Raw genomic sequence first — 22180 nt, 5'->3', positions numbered from 1 at the left:
CGGGACAACCAGACAGGAGAAGGTTCGTGTGCGGGTGAGGCCCAGAGTGGAGATGGAGACAGAGACGGGGGCCCTGACTGAGCCGGTGCAGCTGCGGTGGCCCAGAGTGGATACAGACAGGGGTGCCAGCGGGAGAGGGGGGAAACTGGGGTTGGCCGAGCCACCACACTAGCTCAGGCAGATCAGTGGACACAGGCAGGGGGGCAGGGGGAGCTGGGGGCAGAAGTCAGGCGCAGGTCCCGGCCACCCATGGTGGCAGTCCGGCCTGACTCCCGCAGCTGCCCGCAAGGTGCCTCCTCTTATGGCCAATCCCACACTGGGCCTCTAGTAAGTAATGAGATTGAACTCTGCTTTGCGTATTCGTAACTGAAAACCTATTTTTGCCCACCTCGTATATTCTGCTGTGCTTAACAAGTGTGTCTGTGGGGTGCATGTGCTATAATAAATGGGGGACAAAGTATCAGAATCTAAGAAACATGGTCCATCTCTTTTAAAAACTCTATCCCCCCCCTTTTTTATATATATTTTATTGATTTTCCACAGAGAGGAAGGAAGAGGGATAGAGAGCTAGAAATGTCGATGAGAGAGAAACATCGACTAGCTGCCTCCTGCACAACCCCCACCGGGGATGTGCCCGCAACCAATGTACATGTCCTTGACCAGAATCAAACCTGGGACCTTTCAGTCCACAGACCGACGCTCTATCCACTGAAAATTCTATCCCTTTAAATCTGCATGTTGAATAAAGGAGAACAGTTGTGTAGATGCAATATAAAATTCTAAAATATGGATTTTAATATATGTGACAAAATATAATAAATCTTACAAAATTGATGATCACTCTCCTGAATCAATGAAATTGAGGGTAGAGAGATGAGGAACAGTTACATCATTTTATCACATTGCATTCTTCAGTAAATGTAAAATTCAACCGAATAATTTGGGGTAGTGAACATACAATATATAGATGACTTACTATAGAATTATACATATGAACCCATGTAATTTTATTAACCAACCAGAGTCCAATGCACAAAATTCCTTCAAGGGGCTCGGCTCTCGCAGCCAGGGCTTCGTCAGGAAGATCATCCAGGAAGTCGTTCAGTTGTAAAGTATAATTAGCATATTATGCTTTTATTATTATATATGTCCCCACAATAAATTTAAACACACACACACACACACACACACACACACACACACACGCACACATGATACAAGACAGAATACTTAGCTTAACTCTTTATTTATTGTTTCTTAAAAATTTATATCAAAACTTTGCCTGTTAATATGACACCAACAATATGTAATTAAACTTAGTAAACTGCAAGTTGATGATTAGGTGGTTTGTCAATTTATATAAGAAAAAATTATTAGAAATAAACATTTTTCCTACAATATTCAGACTTCTTTTGGTTTATATCTTGAAACAACTCACATATAGAAGCATTCAATTTAGGATAAATGCTGTTATATAAAAACAGACAGTTTTATATGGGTTTGGTTAAATGAAGTAGCAAATGAACAAAAATAAGTCATTAAAAATGGCTTAATAGTTCATTCAAACCACTGATGACCACTATTTATGAGCAAGGGTGTTCCCAACTTTCTCACCAACCCTTCTGCTTTCCATTTGGCATGAATCCCAATTTCTGCTGTGTTAATATTTGCTCCTGGGAAGAGATGAAGGAAAAAAGGTCCATAAGGTTTCCATTGGCCCAGATAGGAGAAACATCTGCTGGATTCAAGAGCAGCTTGCTGGCTGAAATCAGCAGGGAGAATTGATGCCTATCAAACCTGCCATATGAGTTGATATTTTCTGTGCCCTGGGGCTAATCAAGCTCAATCAAGAAAAATAAGGAAGCACATTGTAGGGCAAAATTTTCTTATTAAATAAGCATTATATATATTTTAAAGTAACTCCCATAAGATTATAAACAATGAGTTTAGTACTGTAAAATTCAATTTCTAGCAAACAAAATATATTGGATTATTTTATGATTAATTAGATTATTTTGAGTAATGATGGATTCCATGCATTTAGAACTTGTTTAGATTTGATCCTTAAACTTGAAGAATTGATTAATATTTTTCTTGGTGATAAAAAGCTTGCCATATTTGTAGGCAATTTTAGGATTAGCTTTTCAATAATTTCAATAGTGAGATTTGGGATTATAGTCTCCAAATGTAAAGTTAATAAATTGCTACTAAATGTAATTATTGATATTTACATACAAACACATATATTTGCCATTTGGAAAGAAGTTGCATTCAAAAATGAATACTTATTTCCATGTTGCTACCAATACCCTGAACCCTTGGTATTATTATTATTATTATTATTATATTTTTGCAATTGTCCTCTGAGTCTGTAGCTCATCCTATTCAATGCCCTAAATTGGAAAAGTCTGTACCTTCCAAAGTCTGTTAATATTTTTAATTAACACATTTTTAATTAGTAGATATCTAAATTTGAGAAATGAAATATCAGCATTTATTAATAATACTAGGGGTCCAGCTCACAAATTTGTGCACCTTGAAAGGAACTATGAACTGAGAGGCTCCAGTAGGCAAAAGGGCGGGTCTGAACCCATCCTTCATGCCCCTGACTGGCCCCTCCCACCGTGTCTCCTCTTCCCTTCCCTCCCCCACCCCTCACCCCCTCTGCCCCCAGTGCTCTGTCTGCAGACAGCCCCGCTCTTGCCACTGCTGCTCTCATGCTCTGAGGGCCCCATCTCTGCTTGCACATGCTGATGATGTGGAATGATTGGGGATGGCACTAGCAGTGGGTGCAAGTGGTGGCTGCTGCTCCAATCATACCTCGGGAGCAGGAGGAGGTGGAGAAATTCTCAGGGGCAATCACGGTCAGCAGCTACTCTTCACATCTATTCCGAGTAATCAGGAATAGTGCTGGGCACTGGCAGCAGGTGTGAGCAGGGCCGGCACCAGCAGCAGGTGCAAGTGCTGGGCAGGACCATAGCGCTTGGGAGCAAAGAATTTTCAGTAACCCCCAGAGGCTCTCCCTGATGGCAGCAACCAGTGCCCCACCTTGGTCTGGCACCCCTGCTCACCTGCTCCACCATCCCACCGCAGACAACACCTGACATGTTTTGCACATGCCCCCAGTGGTCAGCACACATCATAGCAACTAGTTGTTTGGTTGTTCCAGTTGTTCTGCAACATCTGATCTATTTGCATATTAGCCTTTTATTATATAGGATATGTCAGTGTAATGTGCATTTTATTCATATATATTTAATACTAGAGGCCCAGTGCACAAAATGTGTGTATGTGAGGGTGGGGAGACTCAACCTGACCTGCATCCCTCACAGTCCTGAAGCCCTCAGGAGATGTCCAACTGCTGGATTAGGCCCGCTTCCCATGAGGAGAGCTGGGAGAGTCTCTTGACACCCCTACTGTGCTCCCCAGACATAAACCAGGCTTCTGGCTGAGCCATGATCCCCCTGTGGGAGTGCACTGACTACCAGGGGGCAGCTCCTGTGTTTAGCGTTTGCCTCCTACTGGTCAGCATGCATCATAGCAACCAGTTGTTTGGCCATTCTGTTGATTTGCATATTAGCCTTTTATTATATAGGATGTATAAAGAGAAAAAGATATTTACATACCAAAATCTATCAACTATCTATTCATCTACCTGTCTATCATCTCTTTATATCTCTGTCATTTTATCTCAGTACACACCTTTGGTTTCAGATATGTCAAAACCTGTAAGACTATGATTTTGAAATGACAATCTGTTATTGCCCAAATTGCATGTAGAATTCATAAAATAGACAAATAGAAACAGTTTCAATATTTTATTTGAAAAATCTTTACCAGACCAGAGAGATTATGAGGAAATTTTCTTTATTTTTAAACCTGATATAATTGTAATGCCCACTTTGCTAGAACAGAATGGAATTCTTGGTTTCATATGCATAGTGATACTAATGAGAAACAACAGACTTGATTGATATCCAACCATAGGATTACCCAAAAGTCAAAAAATACAGGTGATACAATAAGAATATCAACAACTAGCAGAAGTTTTGTGATTCCTTGAAGTGCTCCTCAAAGTGCAGTTACTCCTGATCCCAGACTAGACTGAATCCACCCGAAGCCACAAGCTCTGGAGTCCATTCAGTTTTTTGGCCTTGCCAATCACCTGCCCTTTTCAAGATTATGCCATTAGTCCCCATTCTCTGATACACCTTCATGTAACCAATACTGATAATTTATTATTCAATAAATTATTGCAATAATGAAATACAGGTACCTCGTCTGGTACATAGCAACCTTTCTGGTTCTCATTTATTTTGAATCCAGGACAGATGTAAGATTTTTTTTTAAATATCAAAGATGATTCAACCAATAGTTAAGATTGTAGGGTTTTCTGAGACTAGACATAAGAATAAGAACCAGATATTACCCTTTCTTTCCAATGTTGATGTGAAGAGACCATTGGGTTTCCTATGAATATAAATATATATATATATTTTCCCATTTATCATTTTGCAACATCTCTCCAGAACAAACATTATTCAAATTTAAGAATTCAGATGAGATTTTTTTTTTCATTCCATCTCAATGTATTACATTCAAGTTTAATTTTAATAATTTCCATTAAAAATTCATTTTTACTTTTTAAAATTAACATATTATAACTCTCCAAAAAAAGAATATAAGAAGATATTAATTTCTTCTCTGCGTTATCAGAAGTAAAATTCTTTGAGCTGGCTTATGTGTACTAATCTATACAAAATATCTAGTTTCTTTTTAATATTTTCCCACAGTAGTTTCCACTTGGTCTCACAGGGCAATGTTCCCCTAGATCTAATGTGGCACTACAAAGGACTTAAACATCAAAGCAAGTAAACATGGACAAGATGGGTGAAATCAACATTAATGAAATCTTTGTGCATTCAGAAATGATCAAACAGTGGAAAACACATCCTATTAACCATTGTGTTATTACATATTGTTTTTCAAAAGGGAGCTTGTTCCTTTGGGAATATGCCAAGTTGATTCATAAGTTACTGCATATTGATCCACACGTAAATAATTAAGGTGATATCATTTTTGACACAATGTTCATATTTCCAAAATGTGTTCCCAGCCTTAGCCAGTTTGGCTCATGGTTAGAACATCACCCTGCTGACCAAAGTGTCACAGGTTCAGTTCCTGCTCAGGAGCATGTACCTTGGTTATGGATTCGTTACCTGGCCCCAGTAGGGGCATGTGCCTGAGGCAACCAATTAATGTTTCTCTCCCCACTCTTCCCTTTCTTCCACTCTGTCTGAAAATCAATGGGGAAAAATATCTTGGGTGAAAATTAAAAAAAAAAAAAAAAAAGTGTGCCCAGCCCTGGACGGTGTGGCTCATTTGGTTGAGCATCCCCCAATGCATCCAAAGGTTGTGGGTTTGAATCCTGGTTCAGGTTGTAGATTCCATTACCAGTGAGGGGCATGCAGAAGGCAGCCAATCAATATTACCCTCTCACAAAGATGTTTCTATCTCCCTCTCCCTTCCTCTCTCTCTAAATGTCAATAAACTATTTTGAAAAAGGACTTCAGACAATTGAATTTATTTTTTTTTAAATATACCTACCATGCTCACTTATGCTTGTTAGAAAATTAAAAGTAATAGACACTTGTTTCTCTGCTATTAAGGACTTTGAACATGTTTCAGGTTATAGAGTAATGGTGACCTTGGGATACAAATTCTGTTATTAAAAAAGAAAACTCTATGATATCAGTCAAAAGAGGAACCATTTTATAATGTTTACTAGCATAAATGTACTCAAACAGGGGAAAAGCTCAAATGTTTTGTTACCTCACTTTTGTAGTCTTTTATGAACTCATTATTTATTTAAAGGCATGGTATTGTTATCCACTCAGGGAAATATATCTTTGCCAAAGAAAACTCTCTTAAAAACAATATTTACAGCAATACTTTCCTTTCTCCCAGATAACTGTGGCAGTTTTAAAAATAAGCAGTAAAACAGAAGTCCTCCATTATTAATAACAAGGAACTTCTATAGGCAATGGGGTTTTAACGTGGATGTCTAGCATAAAGAGTGCAGCTCAATTGACTGAGTGCTGGCCAGTGCAGGAAAGGTCCTAGCTTTGATCCCAGGCCAGAGGACATGCTCAGGTTGCTGGGAGGTCCTTGCAGGAGGTAGCCAATCAATGTTTATCTCTTACATTGGTGTTTCTCTCCCTTCCTGTCTCTCTAAAAATCAATAAAAACACATTAAAAAAATAAAACAGTTGGAGGTATATAGGAATTTGGGTAACAATTCTGTATTAGTACAAGCTCAAGTCAGTAAAATACGGGTTTCCATTTACTAAAAGATTATTTACAGTAAAAAACAAATATGAAGAGATTAGTTACATTTACAAATAAATTATCCCATGATTTAAGGGATTTTTTAAAATATTTTCTCAATAAGGTTCTTGTCTCTAAACACAATTTTTACAGTGATTTATCTCTGAGATTAAAAATCTTTAGTTTGAGGATAATGATAAATCAACAGAAAAGCAACATTTTCTGAAAATTTATACTGAATAACTGCCATTGTATATAGAATAATTGTAAGCTCCTCATTGTGACATAAAAAGTTCTACATTGTTTGGCTGAACTTTCTTTGCCATCTCATCTTGGGCCATTACATCCATTTCTTCTAATGTAGATTCACTGCATGTTTATTTCTCCCTTCCCTCCCAGTCCCCGCCTCCCCCCCAATCCCTGCCCCCATCCCCATTTTCTTTAATAGCCAATCTTTTTCTCCTTATGGTCAGGACTTTCACATTAACTAATTATTTACTTTTTGGAATACTGGCCCCTTCTCTTTAGCATTTTTGCCCTCTAGTAATTTGTAAGTGACTTGTTCTTTCTCCCCATTTAGGTTTCAGTTGAAATGTCAACATACTCTTTTATATATCAGAGAGGAAGGGAGAGGAAGAGAGAGATGGAAACATCAGTGATGATAGGAAATCATTTATTGGCTGCTTCCTGAATTTTGGACAGAGCCCACAACCCGGGCATGTGCCCTTGACTAGAATCAAACCTGGGACTATTCACCGATGCTCTATTCACTGAGCCAAACCAGCTAGGGCTCAAATGTCAACTTTTTCTTAATCATGTCTTTCCTTTATATCAGCAATGTTTAACTTTTTTCAGCTCATGGAATACATGAACTAATTACTAAAATATTTGCTGCACACCAAAAAAATACATTTTTTTTTGCCAAATTGACAATAAAATAGGTATAATTTTGATTCATTCACACTAGGGTGGGGGAAAGGAAGAGGGCTATTGTGTTGGCTGTTATTTTTCTTTTTTTTGGCAATTTAAGTAAAATCATTCACTAGCAAAAATATGTTAGATACACACACACACACACACACATATATATATACTAGGGGCCTGGTGCATAAAATGTGTGCACTGCGGGGGTTGTCCCTCAGCCCAGCCTGCCCCCTCTCAGAGACTGGGGGTTGTCCCTCAGCCCAGCCTGCCCCCTCTCAGGTGATGTCCAACTGTCAGCTTAGACCCGTTCCCGGTGGCTGCAGTCTGGCCTCCCTTTCTGGGAGATGACCAGGTTGATCAGGGAAAGGCACCAGCTCCATCACCCTCCTGCTGCTGCCACTGCCACTCACTACAGCTTTCAAGGTGTTTTCATCAACACAGACTCCAGTCCCTTCACCAGGAAAAAAATGACAGCTTTCTTTAGGCATTTTCAAGATGTGTCTTTCATAGGATATGAGATTTTTTATTTATTTATTTATTTATTTATTTATTTATTTATTTATTCCTCACCTGAAGACATGTTTCCATTGATTTTTAGAGAATGTGGAAGAGAAAGGGAAAAACAGAGATAAACATCAAAGTGAGAGGAACACTTTGATTGGTTGCCTCCTGCATGAGCCCTGACCTGGGCCAGCCAAGGAGAAGCCTGCACCCGAGGTACATTACTTTGATCAGAATCAAACCTGGACCCTTTGGTACGCAAGCTGACCTTTATTTTTCTTCTCCAGAAGTGTGGTGGAAAAGCCCTAAATCACCTTTTTGGATTTTTTATACCCAAGTTACTAAGAATATTACCAGTGGCATACAGGGAGCTTAACCAATGAGTGGTAAGAAAAGATGTTTCCGCTGAAATCAGTTTGGCTCAGTGGATAGAGTGTTGGCCTGAAGGTCTATCAGGAAGGTCCCAGGTTCGATTCCAGTCAAGGGCATGTACCTGGGTTGCGGGCACATCCCCAGGAGGGGGTATGCAGGAGGCAGCTGATAGATGTTTCTCTCTCATTGATGTTTCTAACTTTCTATCCCACTCCCTTCCTCTGTAAAAATAATCAATAAAAATATGTTTAGAAAAAGAAAGAATGAAAAAAAGAAAGAGAGATAGAGAGACAGAGAGAGAGAGAAAGAGAGAGAGAGAGTGAGAGGAAGGAAGGAAGGAAGGAAGGAAGGAAGGAAGGAAGGAAGGAAAAAAAGATGTTTCCTCTGTAGTTCACATCTATAGATTCTGATCTCTGCCTCCATTCATGTCAAGGCCTAAAGCCTCTGGGCTTGGGCAGGGCCCCCCCACCTCCTCCCAGCTCCCTCCAATCACCAGCTCCATCCCTGCCCAAGCCCAAAGCTCCCTCTGATCACTGGCTGCACCCCTGCCAAGGCCTAAAACCTCAGGGCCTGGGCAGGACCCCCAGTTCCCTCCATTCGCCTGCTCTGCACCTGCCCAGGACCAACGCCTTGGGGCCTAGGCAGGGGTCCTCCAGCTCGTTCTGATCGCTGGCTCTGCCCTTGCCCAGCAGCCCTCTGGCTCAGGCCCTTCCCAGGTTGCTCAGGACCCATGAGGGCCTATCTCAGAGTGACCTGAGGAAGTTCCCAGAACCCAGGCTGCTGGGCGCCTATTTATGCAAATTAATCTCTGTTTTTGTTGGGTTAATTTGCATACTCACTCTGATTTACTCTGCGCGCGTAGCAGAGGTATGGTCAATTTACATGTTTGTCTTTTATTAGATATGATATATATATTATGTGGAATTAGGGAAAACCAGCATGATAACAAGATTGAAGTGCGAATATCATCTCAATTTAAACCTGCCTCACTGTCTAAAACTAAATGTGTTAGTTATGTTTTGTATATTTGAAATAATTATATATTTTGTAATTAAGATTAATGATACTTGCTTTATTTTCTTAGAAGTTTTTCATTTAATTTATTCCTAGGAATGTTACTAGGTACTTAACTTTTTCTCAAAGCTATTTAAATATTTTAAAAGGTATTACAATTAAATAATATGTCTAATTTTCTTTAAATATATATCAACCTTCTAAGACCTACCAGATGGAACAAAAATGTTTTTTGCCATTTTTCCCTTTTTTAGTTTCAGGTTAAAGTTTTTCTCATGGACTTTAATTTTAAACAGTTATGTCCCACCCAGCCCATTGCCCCCAGGAAGACGGATTATTGTACTCCCAGCACTTTATTCCTCATTCTGTCTTCAGAAGAGTTCTGCCATCTGCATATTCCTTTCCAGAATATTTTCTCCAGGTTGACATTTCAATTTAGAATTTAGTTCCATGATTGAGTTTCACTGTGAATCAGACTGTGATCTTGGTCATAAATTTATTTTCTCTGGAAGGCTGCCTCTCAAATATTCATCAGTTAGCAAGTATAGTAGTCAGTTCTAGGTCTTGATCATTCACCCTGAAAACAGTACTCAGAAAGATAAAATGACTTTATGCACATTGATAATCACTATGTAAATCTGTTTTGAAGTTATAGAAATATTTTTTTAAATCTGCTTTTTCTTTTATATAGCTTTATAAGACATACAGTGTCCTTTTTATTTTAATCATACTTCCTTTTCTTTTTATTCTTCTATAATGTAGTAGTTAAAAAATCTATTTGTATAGGTAGAAAAGTAATCTTGTGAATATAAATGTGAAAAAATTGAAGTTCACTTTTTTTCTTGAAAATCTGGGCATGGTGGGACCCAGGTGGGGAGAAGCAGTGGGGGGAAATGAGGGAATATATGTAATACATGTAATTCTCTCAAATACAAAGATTAAAAGAAAGAAAATTGAATGATTTCATTCAATATATTTTTTGAGAGAGTTTAGGACATGTGAGGAAATTAATTAAACTAGACAAATTAATAAAAATAAAAATATATTTAATATTTTGATAATAAAAACCTACTTTGGTTGTAAAAACAGGTATATTTATATTTAATTTAGTTCACTAAGTCTATAGTTTAGATAGCTTTTTGTTTATTATAAATTTTTTCAGAGGGTGAAAACACAAAACAAGCTAAGAATGGAGATACAGGTTAAAAAATGTTGGAGATATATATATTTTAAATTATATAATGCAAAAGCAAAACAACCACTATGCAAAATGTAGAGAAACCATAAAACAATGTTTCCCAGGATTTTATAAATATTCTTTGAGGCTTAGAATTTTGTAATTTAAGGAAAACAATGTTTGTGATACAACTGAGTAATATAAAATTAATAGAAGAAATATGCAAAATCTATTTTATGTAGAAAGAATAATTGTGCTGGGGATATTTACAATATAGAAGGCTGAGGTATACCATCACACAATTTTTTTTTTAATGGAAGGGAAGGCACTGATATTGTATTTTACCTACATTACAGATTTCCCCAGGGCCATCCCTGATACTGTTAATCAAGAATTAATTTTATTATAAATTATATCAGAGCCTCAGCAAACCATAACTAGTCTTAATGTAACGTAGTTAACTGGGTCACCTGCTCACCATCATTGTGTAGGTCAATCGAAACAATGCAAGAGTTATCCCATAAGTCACCTGATCTGCTATGGTTGTCCAGGAAAACCTATGAACACTTTCTGGAAAAGAAAAACAGAGGTGAAATTTCTGCAGGAGAATTGCGATTCTCCGGGTCAGGAGCTGTGGGAGCCATTGTAAATCTGAAGAAGCCTTTTGTCATGGATCACAGGCCAGCAAAGAACTAGGGCCAAGCTTTGGGTACACAAAAGTTTCTGCTCCAGAAGTTGGGAACAGAATGGGTTCCTCACAATGGCCACAGTGAACACCAGGATCTGGTCCACAGCATTGTAATTGCTGAAGCTGTCAACTTGGCATTCTTACAACCTGATATCAGGAGGAGAAAGCCCTTCCAACCTTCCCTGGCCTTTTAAGACCCTGTGCGTGCCAGCTTTGTTTCTTTCCTGCCTTGGTCTGGCAGCTGCGATGGAACACAGGTCTCTGAAGTGCTTCCTGTCTCTATGGAAACTGGCAAGCAGCACCAGACCCATGGCCATGCTCCATAGCGCTGGGCAGAGGGGTGGCGCAGAAGGTGGATACCAGGTGTTGTACTCCATAAGGCAAGCGGAATAAGGAAAGCATGAAGCAGAATCAGAGAAAAATAAATGATATGTGGTAGCCTAGGAAAACAGAATGCTTAATTTTTCAGATAAAGCTAAGAGATAGAATGAAGTAATGAGAATCATGTCTAGAAAATTCTAAGTATTTGAAAGAACAGAGGGACATTCCCAAAGTGGAAACACTTCTGCACTTAGTCTTAATTTTCTCTCTAATTTCTTTCTCACATGATGGAGCATTCATCACACTTCTCTTAAGAATTATAATTTTGCATTAATGGCATTTGTGCTTTTCAATCCAATAGGCTTTAATATGCAATATGTATTTCAGTCCCTACAATTACTGAGCCACAACTTTCACATTAGAAGAGGTTATTTGTTTAGAATGCCCTCAATAATTTAGTGGAAATAATATCATATTATTGTGTGCATTTAAATATATTCTAGCAATAAGAATGAGCTTGAATTTTCTAAGATGCAGGCTCTCTGTATAAATATCCTTAATTAGTTGATGAAATAGATGACAGAAAGAGATAGAAACACAAAACTGAGAGTAGTTGAGGAGGAAATCCTAAAGAATTGTAGAATACCTTCATTATTTCATTTTAAAATGAGTCCTCTATTTCTGTCATTGCTCATTGAGGTTGGTATTTAAGATCCTTTAATTTATTTTGTAAATACTTATCTATTTGGTATCCGCACTTTTCATAAGCAAAATATGAGAACTTTAATATGAAACCAGTATTTCACATTTAAAATAGGGTTCTTGAGAGGACATAAAATGTTTTTAAAAAAATCAAAACATTATATAGGCCACTTGATTCAGGTGCCAATAACATGAATTAATTTTTTTTATAGACTGTGTTGACAGTTTTCACTAGACATAAATATATTCCATTCTGAAAGAAAGGGTCAAAATACAGGGCATTATTTATCTCAGGAGAAATACAGGGCATTATTTATCTCAGGAGAAATGTTCACTTTCTTATTGAAAAACAGTACCTTAAATTCTCTTCACATTTGTTCCCCTTCACTGTTTTTAAATCTGGTTCTTCCTCTGAGAAAGTTTTGCTCATTTTCAGGAAGAAAAATAATGAGGGTCCTCAGTTCCTGTTAAATAGCCCACAAAATTTGATCATTTACTCTGAAAAATCATGGGCTGTAGCACACTCCCTTTCACATGTGAAAAGGCTCAACCTCTGCCTGTCTGTCTAGATATATCTCAGGTGATTATTGCTCTCAGTAAGTAAGCACTCATGCACAGTGTGCACTGATCCATTGCCATGGCCCAAGTTTAATCTTTAGCATAGGAAGCGAGTTGGAGAAAAGCATTGCCTTTACTCAGCATCCATTCCAGAGATAGCAAAGCTTGAGTGATGCTGTCTTTGGAAGCAGAGCCATGCGTTGAGATCAGTGTTCAAACACACAACTTCCCCTATCTGCTCTCTTTCAACAGTGCAGCTGGCTTCAAAGATTTCTCATCACTGCTTTGTTTCTTGCCTCTCAATGCTGAGGGCACACTTCAGCCTTCACGGAAGCTAAGGTGGCCATAATTGAGAATTTGCTTCTTTATGTCCCATGTGATAGTGTGCTAGGTCCTTGGTGGTCAGAGAGTAAAGGCACATGTGAGATGTAGGGGGAGGACACTTAACTAACCGAGGTTCAAGGAGTCAAGACTGAGCTCACTTGATTTTGAACTTGGTAGTTCCTAATCTCGACAAGGAAAGCTTTGGACTATTATTTCCTTAAGTATATGACGGATGGAAACATTGAAGGAATAATAGCAGCTGCTCTGTTTGCAATTTAAAGATGACCTGCAAAGCTATCTTTTCAGAATACTGACTAATTACTCTTCACTAAATTGTCTTTCATGGCAATGAATTACCAAATTATTTTCATATGACTACTAATACTAACTTAAGTGGCTTTTATCCACTGATGCTAGTTAGTGACAACCTAAGGGGGGAAAAATAGTAGCACAGAACAATTATCCATGTAGAAAAAAGACATCTTATCTGAAATATTTTGTAATCAGAACAGTTGTGGGAAGGGAAAGAGGACTTTGTGAAGTGATTTGAAAAAAATGATTAAAGAAGAGGCTCAAAATACGAAAGAAAAGAACTTCAAAACCAGCATAAAACCTGTATTAGAAAGATTCATTGTTTTTCATGAACAAATTGAAACAAAATAAAACTCCTAATTTATGCTAAAAATGCATGCAACAGCTCCACCAAGAGGCGTCCAAGGTGGCTTCCTCGGTGGTGTGCTGTACATGTACATGTTTAGCAACTGCCTCTGTGGGGGTAAAGAAAGGAAAAAGTTGGCCAGGATTGTTTGCCAGTTTCCACCATGAAAATAATCCCAATGTGGTCAATTTCAAGGTACCAACATACCTCACTGAGCATGAAGTCAGTAGACTGCAGTTGTCTCTCCCAGCTTCGGGGAGCCCAGCTGCTCCTACTTAAGATGAAGATGCTTCCTTTACTTACTAAAAATAGATGCAAACAGTCTAATTGCATTTTAGAAATGTTTGATTTCAAACTAGCTGCTTCTTTTATAATACTTATTTAGTCAAAATTTTTACTTCACTTTCAAAGCAGCTCAAGGGTTAAACACATGAGATCTGGAGACAGAGTGCAAGAGTTCCAAACCTGTCTCTCCCCTTCCCAGCTCTGTAGCAGTGGGCACATTTTTCAAGGTCTTCTTGCAACTGTCCACTCCTCTTCTGGGTAGAGATTGACAACACTGTTGGCATGAAAATTAAATCCGTGCTGAAGGAGAGGTACTTAAGATAGTGTTAAACATATTCTGGATGTTCAGTTAAGGTTAGCTGTGGTTTTCATGTGTTTACCACTGGCTTAGTGACAATTGAGGGATGGCATGACATAGGAAGGGCATGTGGGCATAACAAATATCTAGGGCTGTAATAAATTTTATGAGAGTTTATTTGAGCCAAACTGAGGGCATGTGGCAGGGAGCAATATATCAAATGCAGCTTCTTTTATGCATTTGTGATTAAGGAGGGAACTAAGGAAAATGATGAAGGGCTGGGAGAAAGCAAGGTGGGGGTCTGATTACAGGGTAGTTAATAGGAGTATGTGTTTTCTTGCTTTAATGACTAGTATTACTTTTGCATTTCAAAGGTGTGTTGACCTAGATTAGAAGAACAATGAGCAGGGTTGACTTAATACCTTTACTAAAGAAGTTAGGGGGCTGAGGCATGGCTACCCTGTGAATTTACAATCAGTTGATCCTGTGAGGCCACTTTCCATAGGAAACCCCTCCTTCCCCCCCCCCCCCCCTTTTTTTTCCATCCACAGGTACTATTAAAAATGAATGTTGATAAAAGGGAAATTTCACTGTGAAGGGAAGATAAAATACTTTTAGTCACATAAATTTATCTTCTTCAAAGGGCTTATGTAGATCTTACTATACTTAATATTCAAGAAGTCATTGTCTTCTAAGTTTTCCCCCTCTGGAGCATATATTTGGCACAGTCAGTCTTTTCATGTCCTGTTTTGGGAGCTGACAATGGTGTTAGGTATGTCTGTTCTAGGAATTAGTCTCTCTTCTCCTCCGTTTTGACCATGAACCAATGCAACAGACTTGAATTACTCTGATCATTCTATCACAGGTTCCTCTGCAAATGCTAGCCACTAGTCTTAGAAGATTCTTTCATTTTAGACAATATGTGCCAATTGAGAATTCTGATTCACAACAAAGAAAGTTAAGCGATGTAGCTGACTTAAAAATACATAAGATGCCTTGTTGCCTGACAAGTGAGGGAGACTGCTATCTATGCACATAATAAAATGACATAAACACACCGAGGGAAGGAGGAAAATGATGGGTATAGGTTGCCTGGGAAAACAGCCAACTTCTGCAAATCTAAATTGGAAGTTACGAGTTAAATCTAAATTTAAATAGCATCATGAACTTGTTTTAGAATGACTCCTCTGAAACCTAGGATGGTGGTGAGCTTAGGCAGAGTAAATAGAGAGTAAACAGCACCACACCTAGACTGCCTTCTTTCTCCCTTTCCATCACACTCCCTGCTAAAGTTTCTGATTATTTTACAGTTTCCTTAGAATTTTCCCCCCTCTATGCATCTTTCAGATGCTGATTCATACAAGACAAGGCATCTAGTAGATCCCTCAAAATATTTATTTGATGAAGCTATTGAAGATGAATCCTTAAATTGGCACATATACTAATTTTGCTAAATGGGAAAAATTAGTATTTTTTTTTTTTTTAGAAAGACTTGAACCATGAGGGGTTAAAAGCAAAAAGTAGAAGTTAACTTGATGCTTTTCCAGGTTGTAACCAGAATTAAAAGGAAATTTCAATCTTTGAGAAGTTTGTTTGACTGCCTCTACAACACTGGCTTCTAGATTGATTTTGGAAATCACATATCCTTAGGGTGTTTAGGATTAGTAGATTCTCCACATGAGTTTGCTCTCTATTGGGAAAAACTAAATTATTTGACCACAGGGAATTTAGGCCGCAGGTCCCAGTGAAATTGAAGGTGCAATGCTTTAAAGTCAGAATCTACAAAGAGAGAAGATGGAAGAAAGCTGTCCCAATCTCTTATTCCCAAGGACAAAGTCCAGGTGCACTGGGGCAGGGAGAGTAGCTGGCGTGTAGAAGACCCTATGGAATATTACTTTCTTCTAAGGTCCAGGAAAGAAAGACTGAAATAATTAACAAAAGTAAGTAATAGAATATATTTAAGGACAGTTAATAATGACATTTCTTTTCTTATTTGATTTTAATGTTATAGCTGAAATTTATGAGGACTTAGTTCAGCTAGATAATGCAATTTAAAGTTTAATTGTTAAAGAGCTTGATCTTTATTTTTAGATTGTTGTCTAATTAATTTTTAAACAAATAATGTCAAAATTACTATGACTAAAAAACCTTGGTGAAAAAATAAGAATAAAATGTTGAATTTTCAGAACAAACTCTGAATGGTTCATTGACTTTGTTTCACCATGAAAAAATCACTTCACATCCCAGTGTCAGTTTACCCATCTGTGAAATCAGAAGGATAATATTTTCTTATGGGGATGTTTTCAAATTATTTTGTAAATGCAGTGGATGAAATGATTATAAGCATCACTGCTTCCCCCACACACACACACACACAAACACACTTGTTGAAAGAAGTAGACAGTCTATCTATGTACTAGTTGATTGTCAAATTTTCATCTTGACATTACATATATTTACTATCAGTTGTGTGCTTTTTATTATTTAAAGAATCCCCTCATCCCCCAGATTTACTTATTTATGCAGTAAGTCAATACCTGAGAACCCAAGCAAAGTATCTTAAAATTATTCTGAACTCCATATTTATGAGCTACTAATCCTGTATCCATGGTAATTATTTCTTCTTTCTGTTTTTACTTATATTTCTCTGATGTGGTGTTTTGCTTCACCTCACTTCCCAAGATTGATAGTTCTCCATGTTTCCCAGCTAGAGGTCACCTTTGAGCTGAAAGAAGACACATCCCACTTTGGCTCCTGTTGACTTTAAGTCAACTACCAAAGAATTTATTCCAGACATATCCTAACCTCAACTTAAAAACTCCACCCTAAGGATTAGAGAGAGATGTCCTGGGGAGTTGCCATAGTGACTCTAAGTGGCTGGCATTGAGGAGACAAAGCTGCTGATATCAAAATTTTATACTTGATAGGCTTAATTATATCAAGTGGCCATGAACCTCTGTGCTTGTGTCATTTAGGTCTGGAAAGAAAATTTCCCCTTCAGGCTCTTCTGTATCTTATGGTGCCAATCAACAGGCTTCTTGGTAATAAAATTCTTTATGCCAATGTCTCTAGCATAACCTCAAGTGGTGCTTATAGTAATGACAGAATCATTACAAAACTAAAGAAAAAAAGGAAATATATTTCATGGGTGTGATTAAGTCATCACAATGTTCTTACATGTGTAAATTATCCTTGACTTAATGAACTACCTTTCTAATACAAGAGCGTTTTAAGCTGGCTCTAGCAAATAAATTTTACCCATGTTGGTAATTGTTACTAGACCTGGCAGAGCACACCTTCAGATGCTCTTGCTGACCTAACATTTATGTATTATGTTTCTATGAGCATGAATTTTGTTTTAAATATTGGAAGTGCTATTATTAAGTAGGGTTCTTCCATGCATTTCTTTAACAAATAACTACATCTAGGAAGACAGCAAAGTTATTTTCTAATGATACCCAAATTAACAAGGGTTATTTTAAACATTTTTTTCTTGAGAATAAAAGAAATATGTATTCAAATCATAAAAACTACAGAAAGGAACAAAGAAGAATATTATCTTGATTTCCACTTTAAGACTTTGATGGGTATTCTACAAAATGAACAATTTTTTGAAAACTACTTACATTGTTTTCTCTCACACATTTTGTATTTCTAAAAACAGCTATACTTACACGAAACCCTAGTGAAAAGGGATTTTTAAAAAAATTATTTTATCAAAAATTGAATCTAAAGAGAGTTCAGTTCACCCAAAATTATTCCAAAGCCTTATCTTCAAAGATGAGCAGTTGCAGCACAATTTACTATAATTAATGCAAGGCCAAGGTAAATTAATGATAATCATATTATTTTTTAAATACAAATGTTATGTGCATAGGAGGAAAAGGAGGTTTTCTGGAACATGTGAGGGAATACAAAGGGATCTCAATTGTATGTCAAAACTGTTGTCCTCTGACAAAGGATTTTCAATATACAGTGGTTTGTTGTTTGGTTGGTTGAAGTTTTTTGTTTTTGAATGAGAAGTTAAATACAATCAAGCTTTTGGGAAATTAATCATTTTTATAACTTTCATTTAATCAAATGTTTCTTTACTCCCCTTTTAGGCAGCCAAGGGCAGTTTCCACTAACACAGAATGTAACAGTTGTTGAAGGAGGAACTGCAATTTTGACCTGCAGGGTTGATCAAAATGATAACACCTCCCTCCAGTGGTCAAATCCAGCTCAACAGACTCTGTACTTTGATGACAAGAAAGGTGAATACATTTTCTTTTCAATGTTTTAATCATATTCTGAAATGTCCTAATTATAATGAATTTATTTCTAAGAGATGATTCAAATTATTCCTTTTGATTACCAAACTGCTGCTGCTTGTATTTAAACATTTTAAATATTAAATGCTTTAGTTTGCAAGTCATAAACACTAAAGATAACCCATGCCAACTTTTTAATAACATAAACAGTTCTAATTCTGTTTCAAAAATAACATTATGCTCTCTCTTAACAATCCTTCTATCCAGATACCATATTCTTTTGTTTTTGTAGCTTCATTGCTTATAGATTGAATATTTTCTTCTACTCTTCTGGCATTGTGATATGCTATTTTTATTACCTTCACTTTTTAAAAATATATATATATTTTATTGATTTTTTACAGAGAGGAAGGGAGAAGAATAGAGAGTTAGAAGCATCGATGAGAGAGAAATATCGATCAGCTGCCTCCTGCACACCTCCTACTGGGGATGTGCCCACAACCAATGTATATGCCCTTGACTGGAATCAAACCTGGGACCTTTCAGTCTGCAGGCCAATGTTCTATCCACTGAGCCAAACCGGTTAGGGCTACCTTCACTTTTCAAAAAAAGTTTTTGAGGCGTTTGTTGCAGTTTTTTCAAATCAAGTGATCATTGTCGCTTTCAAAAGAGTGAAATTCATTAATTTAAAAAAATTAAGTGAATAAGAAAGAAGTCACACAGAGATTTAACAAAATGTTTATATATATATATATATATATATATATATATATATATATATATATATATATATAAATATTGTGGCCAGATTATTATGATCTCTAAATGCATAATAATCTGGTCACAATATCTAATATATATATATTAGAGGCCCAGGGCATGAATTTTTAAATTCGTGCTTGGGTGGAGTCCAACCAGCCTGGCCAGGGGTAGGGGAGGGTCGAACTCCTGGTTGAGGGGACAATTTGCATATTAGCTTTTTATTATATAGAATATACACTAAGTGGCCAGATTATTATGTATTCAGAAATCATAATCATAATAATCTTGCCACTCAGTGTGTACATATATATAGTCATATATATAGTCTTATATAGTCTATGTATATAAGACTATACCAATTTTAAGGAAAACTCTCATTTGCCCAATCATATTAAAAAATCTTTTTAAGAATGCAGACTTTTAGGGATGTTCATGGAATAATTAAATATATAGTTTCACTATTGAATTTATCAATTTGATTATATTCCCATATTTAAACTAGCATAAAACATATTAGTTTAGAAAATGTATTTTCCACTCTTGCATTTAATGAAATAATTTAACTTAGAAACATTTTTTTTAAAGTGTAGATACTATCAATGACAAATTTGTCCCAACCAACAACTAGTATAAATTTTTATAACATTAGAAGATTCTTCTTTATTCATAGGAGTATAATAATTATCTCCACCATGTAGAAACTTATTGCACAGTGTTTTTAAGGAGATCTTTGAAAGACATTTTTACAGTGACATCAAAATCTGTGAGGTCAAATCCTCAGGCATAAAAACAAAAAAATATGCAAACTGTTCTTGCCTCCTCTTTCATGATTCTATAAGTTATCCTCTATGGAACGTCTAACACTAGAATTGATTCAGGGTATTTGAAGCTAATGCATCTTTCCTGTAGTAAATATTGAGCAACTTGTAAAGCAAGATTTGCAATGGCTTGGAAACAAGGCAGCTCCTCTTTTCTGAGGAATAATTATGGTGAGAAAAGCCATTATGTTATATTTGTGATATTTAGTAATATATTCCTGTATTTTACTGCTATAACAATATAATGGCCAAAACCAGTTTGTCTCAGTGGATAGAGCTTCAGCCTGAGGACTGAAGTGTCCCGGGTTCAATTCCAGTCAAGGGCACGTACCTTGGTTGCAGGCACATCCCCAGTAGGAGGTGTGCAAGAGGCAGCTGATTAATGATTCTCTCTCATGGATGTTTCTAACTCTCTATCCCTCTCTTCCTCTCTGTAAAAAATCAATAAAATATATTTAAAAAATATAATGATACACCTGACTGTATGAATTGCTGTTGTATGTACTTGCTTTATTTCATTTATACTATTCTAATTGCTAGATAGCTTAGACATAGGTTGAACAAAGCTAGTGTGTGTGTGTGTATGTGTGTGTGTGTGTGTATGTGTGTGTGTGTATGTGTGTGTGTGTATGTGTGCGCACGTGGGAGCGCACATGCTCGCATGTTTATGTATTTATAAAATAGCAGGTTTCTGTTTTCAATATTGGACTTTTTCTAACTCTATCATTGTTCTAATTGTCAGTTGCAACACAATAGCAGAATATTTTGAATAAAGAAACCTTTTCACAAATGGCCATTTAGCATGTCTGTACTCTCACAATTACTTGGTTCAATTCCTATGCGATGTCTTAGTGGGAAGGATCTTGGACAATGAGGTACATCAATGCAAGACTTAGAAAATGAAAACATTTTTTCAAGATTCCATTCAGAATTTACCACACACTGTCTTGTTCTCTGCATTTAACTGCCGAGCCTCAATCCTAAGACTTATCTTGAGCAAATAAACTTATTGCAAAATGCCAGAGCAGCAGTGGAGAAGCTAAGGATGGCATAGTATGACTAGAATGTCCCATATGTGTTCTGCAAGTGACAACTGCTCAGAACAATAGAAAAAATGGTGGGTAGCCTGTGTTGCTGATTGCACTAACTCCTCCTATAGGTGGCTGCTCCTGTTAAACACTTCATTCTTGGCTCTGTTCTTATTTCTGTCTCAGCTGATGATGCCAGTTGTTCTTGGAGCTTTCAAGATAAATTGTTTGTAGTATCCTAGTGCTTTAATTGTGTCTCAAATGATTATAAAATGCAGCTGAGGTTGAGAAGTTTTGAGTTGATCAAATCAATTCTCATAAGAGTTCTGTATCCCTAAGCTTAGATTTCTGTGCTAACATAGGTTCCTGAGAAGGAAGGAAGGTAGGGAGACAGGGAGGGAAAAAGAAAGGAGAGAAGCTGCCTAGAAAAACAGAACAAGTACTTCTTATTAACATTGCTGCTGCCAGGAAGAGATCTAAGAGGCATTCTGAATAGTGTTTCATGTTTCCTGGATACTCGAGCTCTGATAATCCTAGTTATTAGGGTTGAACAAAACACTCGGGATGGCAGACATTGGTCCAATTAGAACTGGAAAAGCCTTTCTTATTTACTTGGAATTAATAGCCAAAGAAAATTATGCTGTGTTTGGCCAGCTGGTGATCAGGTAAATAAGTATTAAGCTGAGCCCCTTTCCTATCTATCTCTTCACAGAAGTTAAATATGACCACTCATATTTACACCCCACCAAATTAGATGTTCTTCTTGTTGTACCACGATTGCTTTTTAACAATTTCCTTATCTACTAAGGCAATGGTCGGCAAAATCATTTAGTCAACGGAGCCAAATATCAACAGTACAATGATTGAAATTTATTTTGAGAGCCAATTTTTTTTTTAACTTAAACTTCTTTTAATACCTCTTCTTCAAAATAGACTCACCTAGACCATGGCATTTTGTGGAAGAGCCATAATCAAAAGCTCAAGGGGCAAAGAGCCGCATGAGGCTCGTGAGTCACAGTGTGCCGACCACAGTACTATGGAATCTCTTTACAAGGGAGATAGGTGTCCAAGGGAGAGTTATCTAAATATTGCAACATTTCTCTCTCAGGCAAAATATGAAAGAGGTCAGAGATTTGGGGCTTTTGCTACCATGAGCACATTTAACATGATCAG

At 37.1% G+C, this 22180-nt stretch overlaps 1 protein-coding gene across 3 annotated transcripts in view; it reads left to right on the top strand.

The window, feature by feature from the left end:
- CADM2 (cell adhesion molecule 2) overlaps positions 1-22180 on the top strand; it is a 1125034-nt gene that overhangs the window by 862347 nt on the left and 240507 nt on the right. For all 3 annotated transcript variants that reach the window (XM_036445003.2, XM_036445004.2, XM_045584061.1), the window contains one exon: positions 18253-18402. In XM_036445003.2, coding sequence (XP_036300896.1) covers positions 18253-18402 — 150 coding nt within the window. The remainder of the gene's footprint in view (positions 1-18252; positions 18403-22180) is intronic.

This window comes from Pipistrellus kuhlii, unplaced genomic scaffold, assembly GCF_014108245.1.
Source record: "Pipistrellus kuhlii isolate mPipKuh1 unplaced genomic scaffold, mPipKuh1.p scaffold_m20_p_2, whole genome shotgun sequence".
In the NCBI taxonomy this organism is placed as follows: domain Eukaryota; kingdom Metazoa; phylum Chordata; class Mammalia; order Chiroptera; family Vespertilionidae; genus Pipistrellus; species Pipistrellus kuhlii.
The sequence above is the reverse complement of the archived record's forward strand: the minus strand, read 5'-3'. Positions and strand labels throughout refer to the sequence as shown.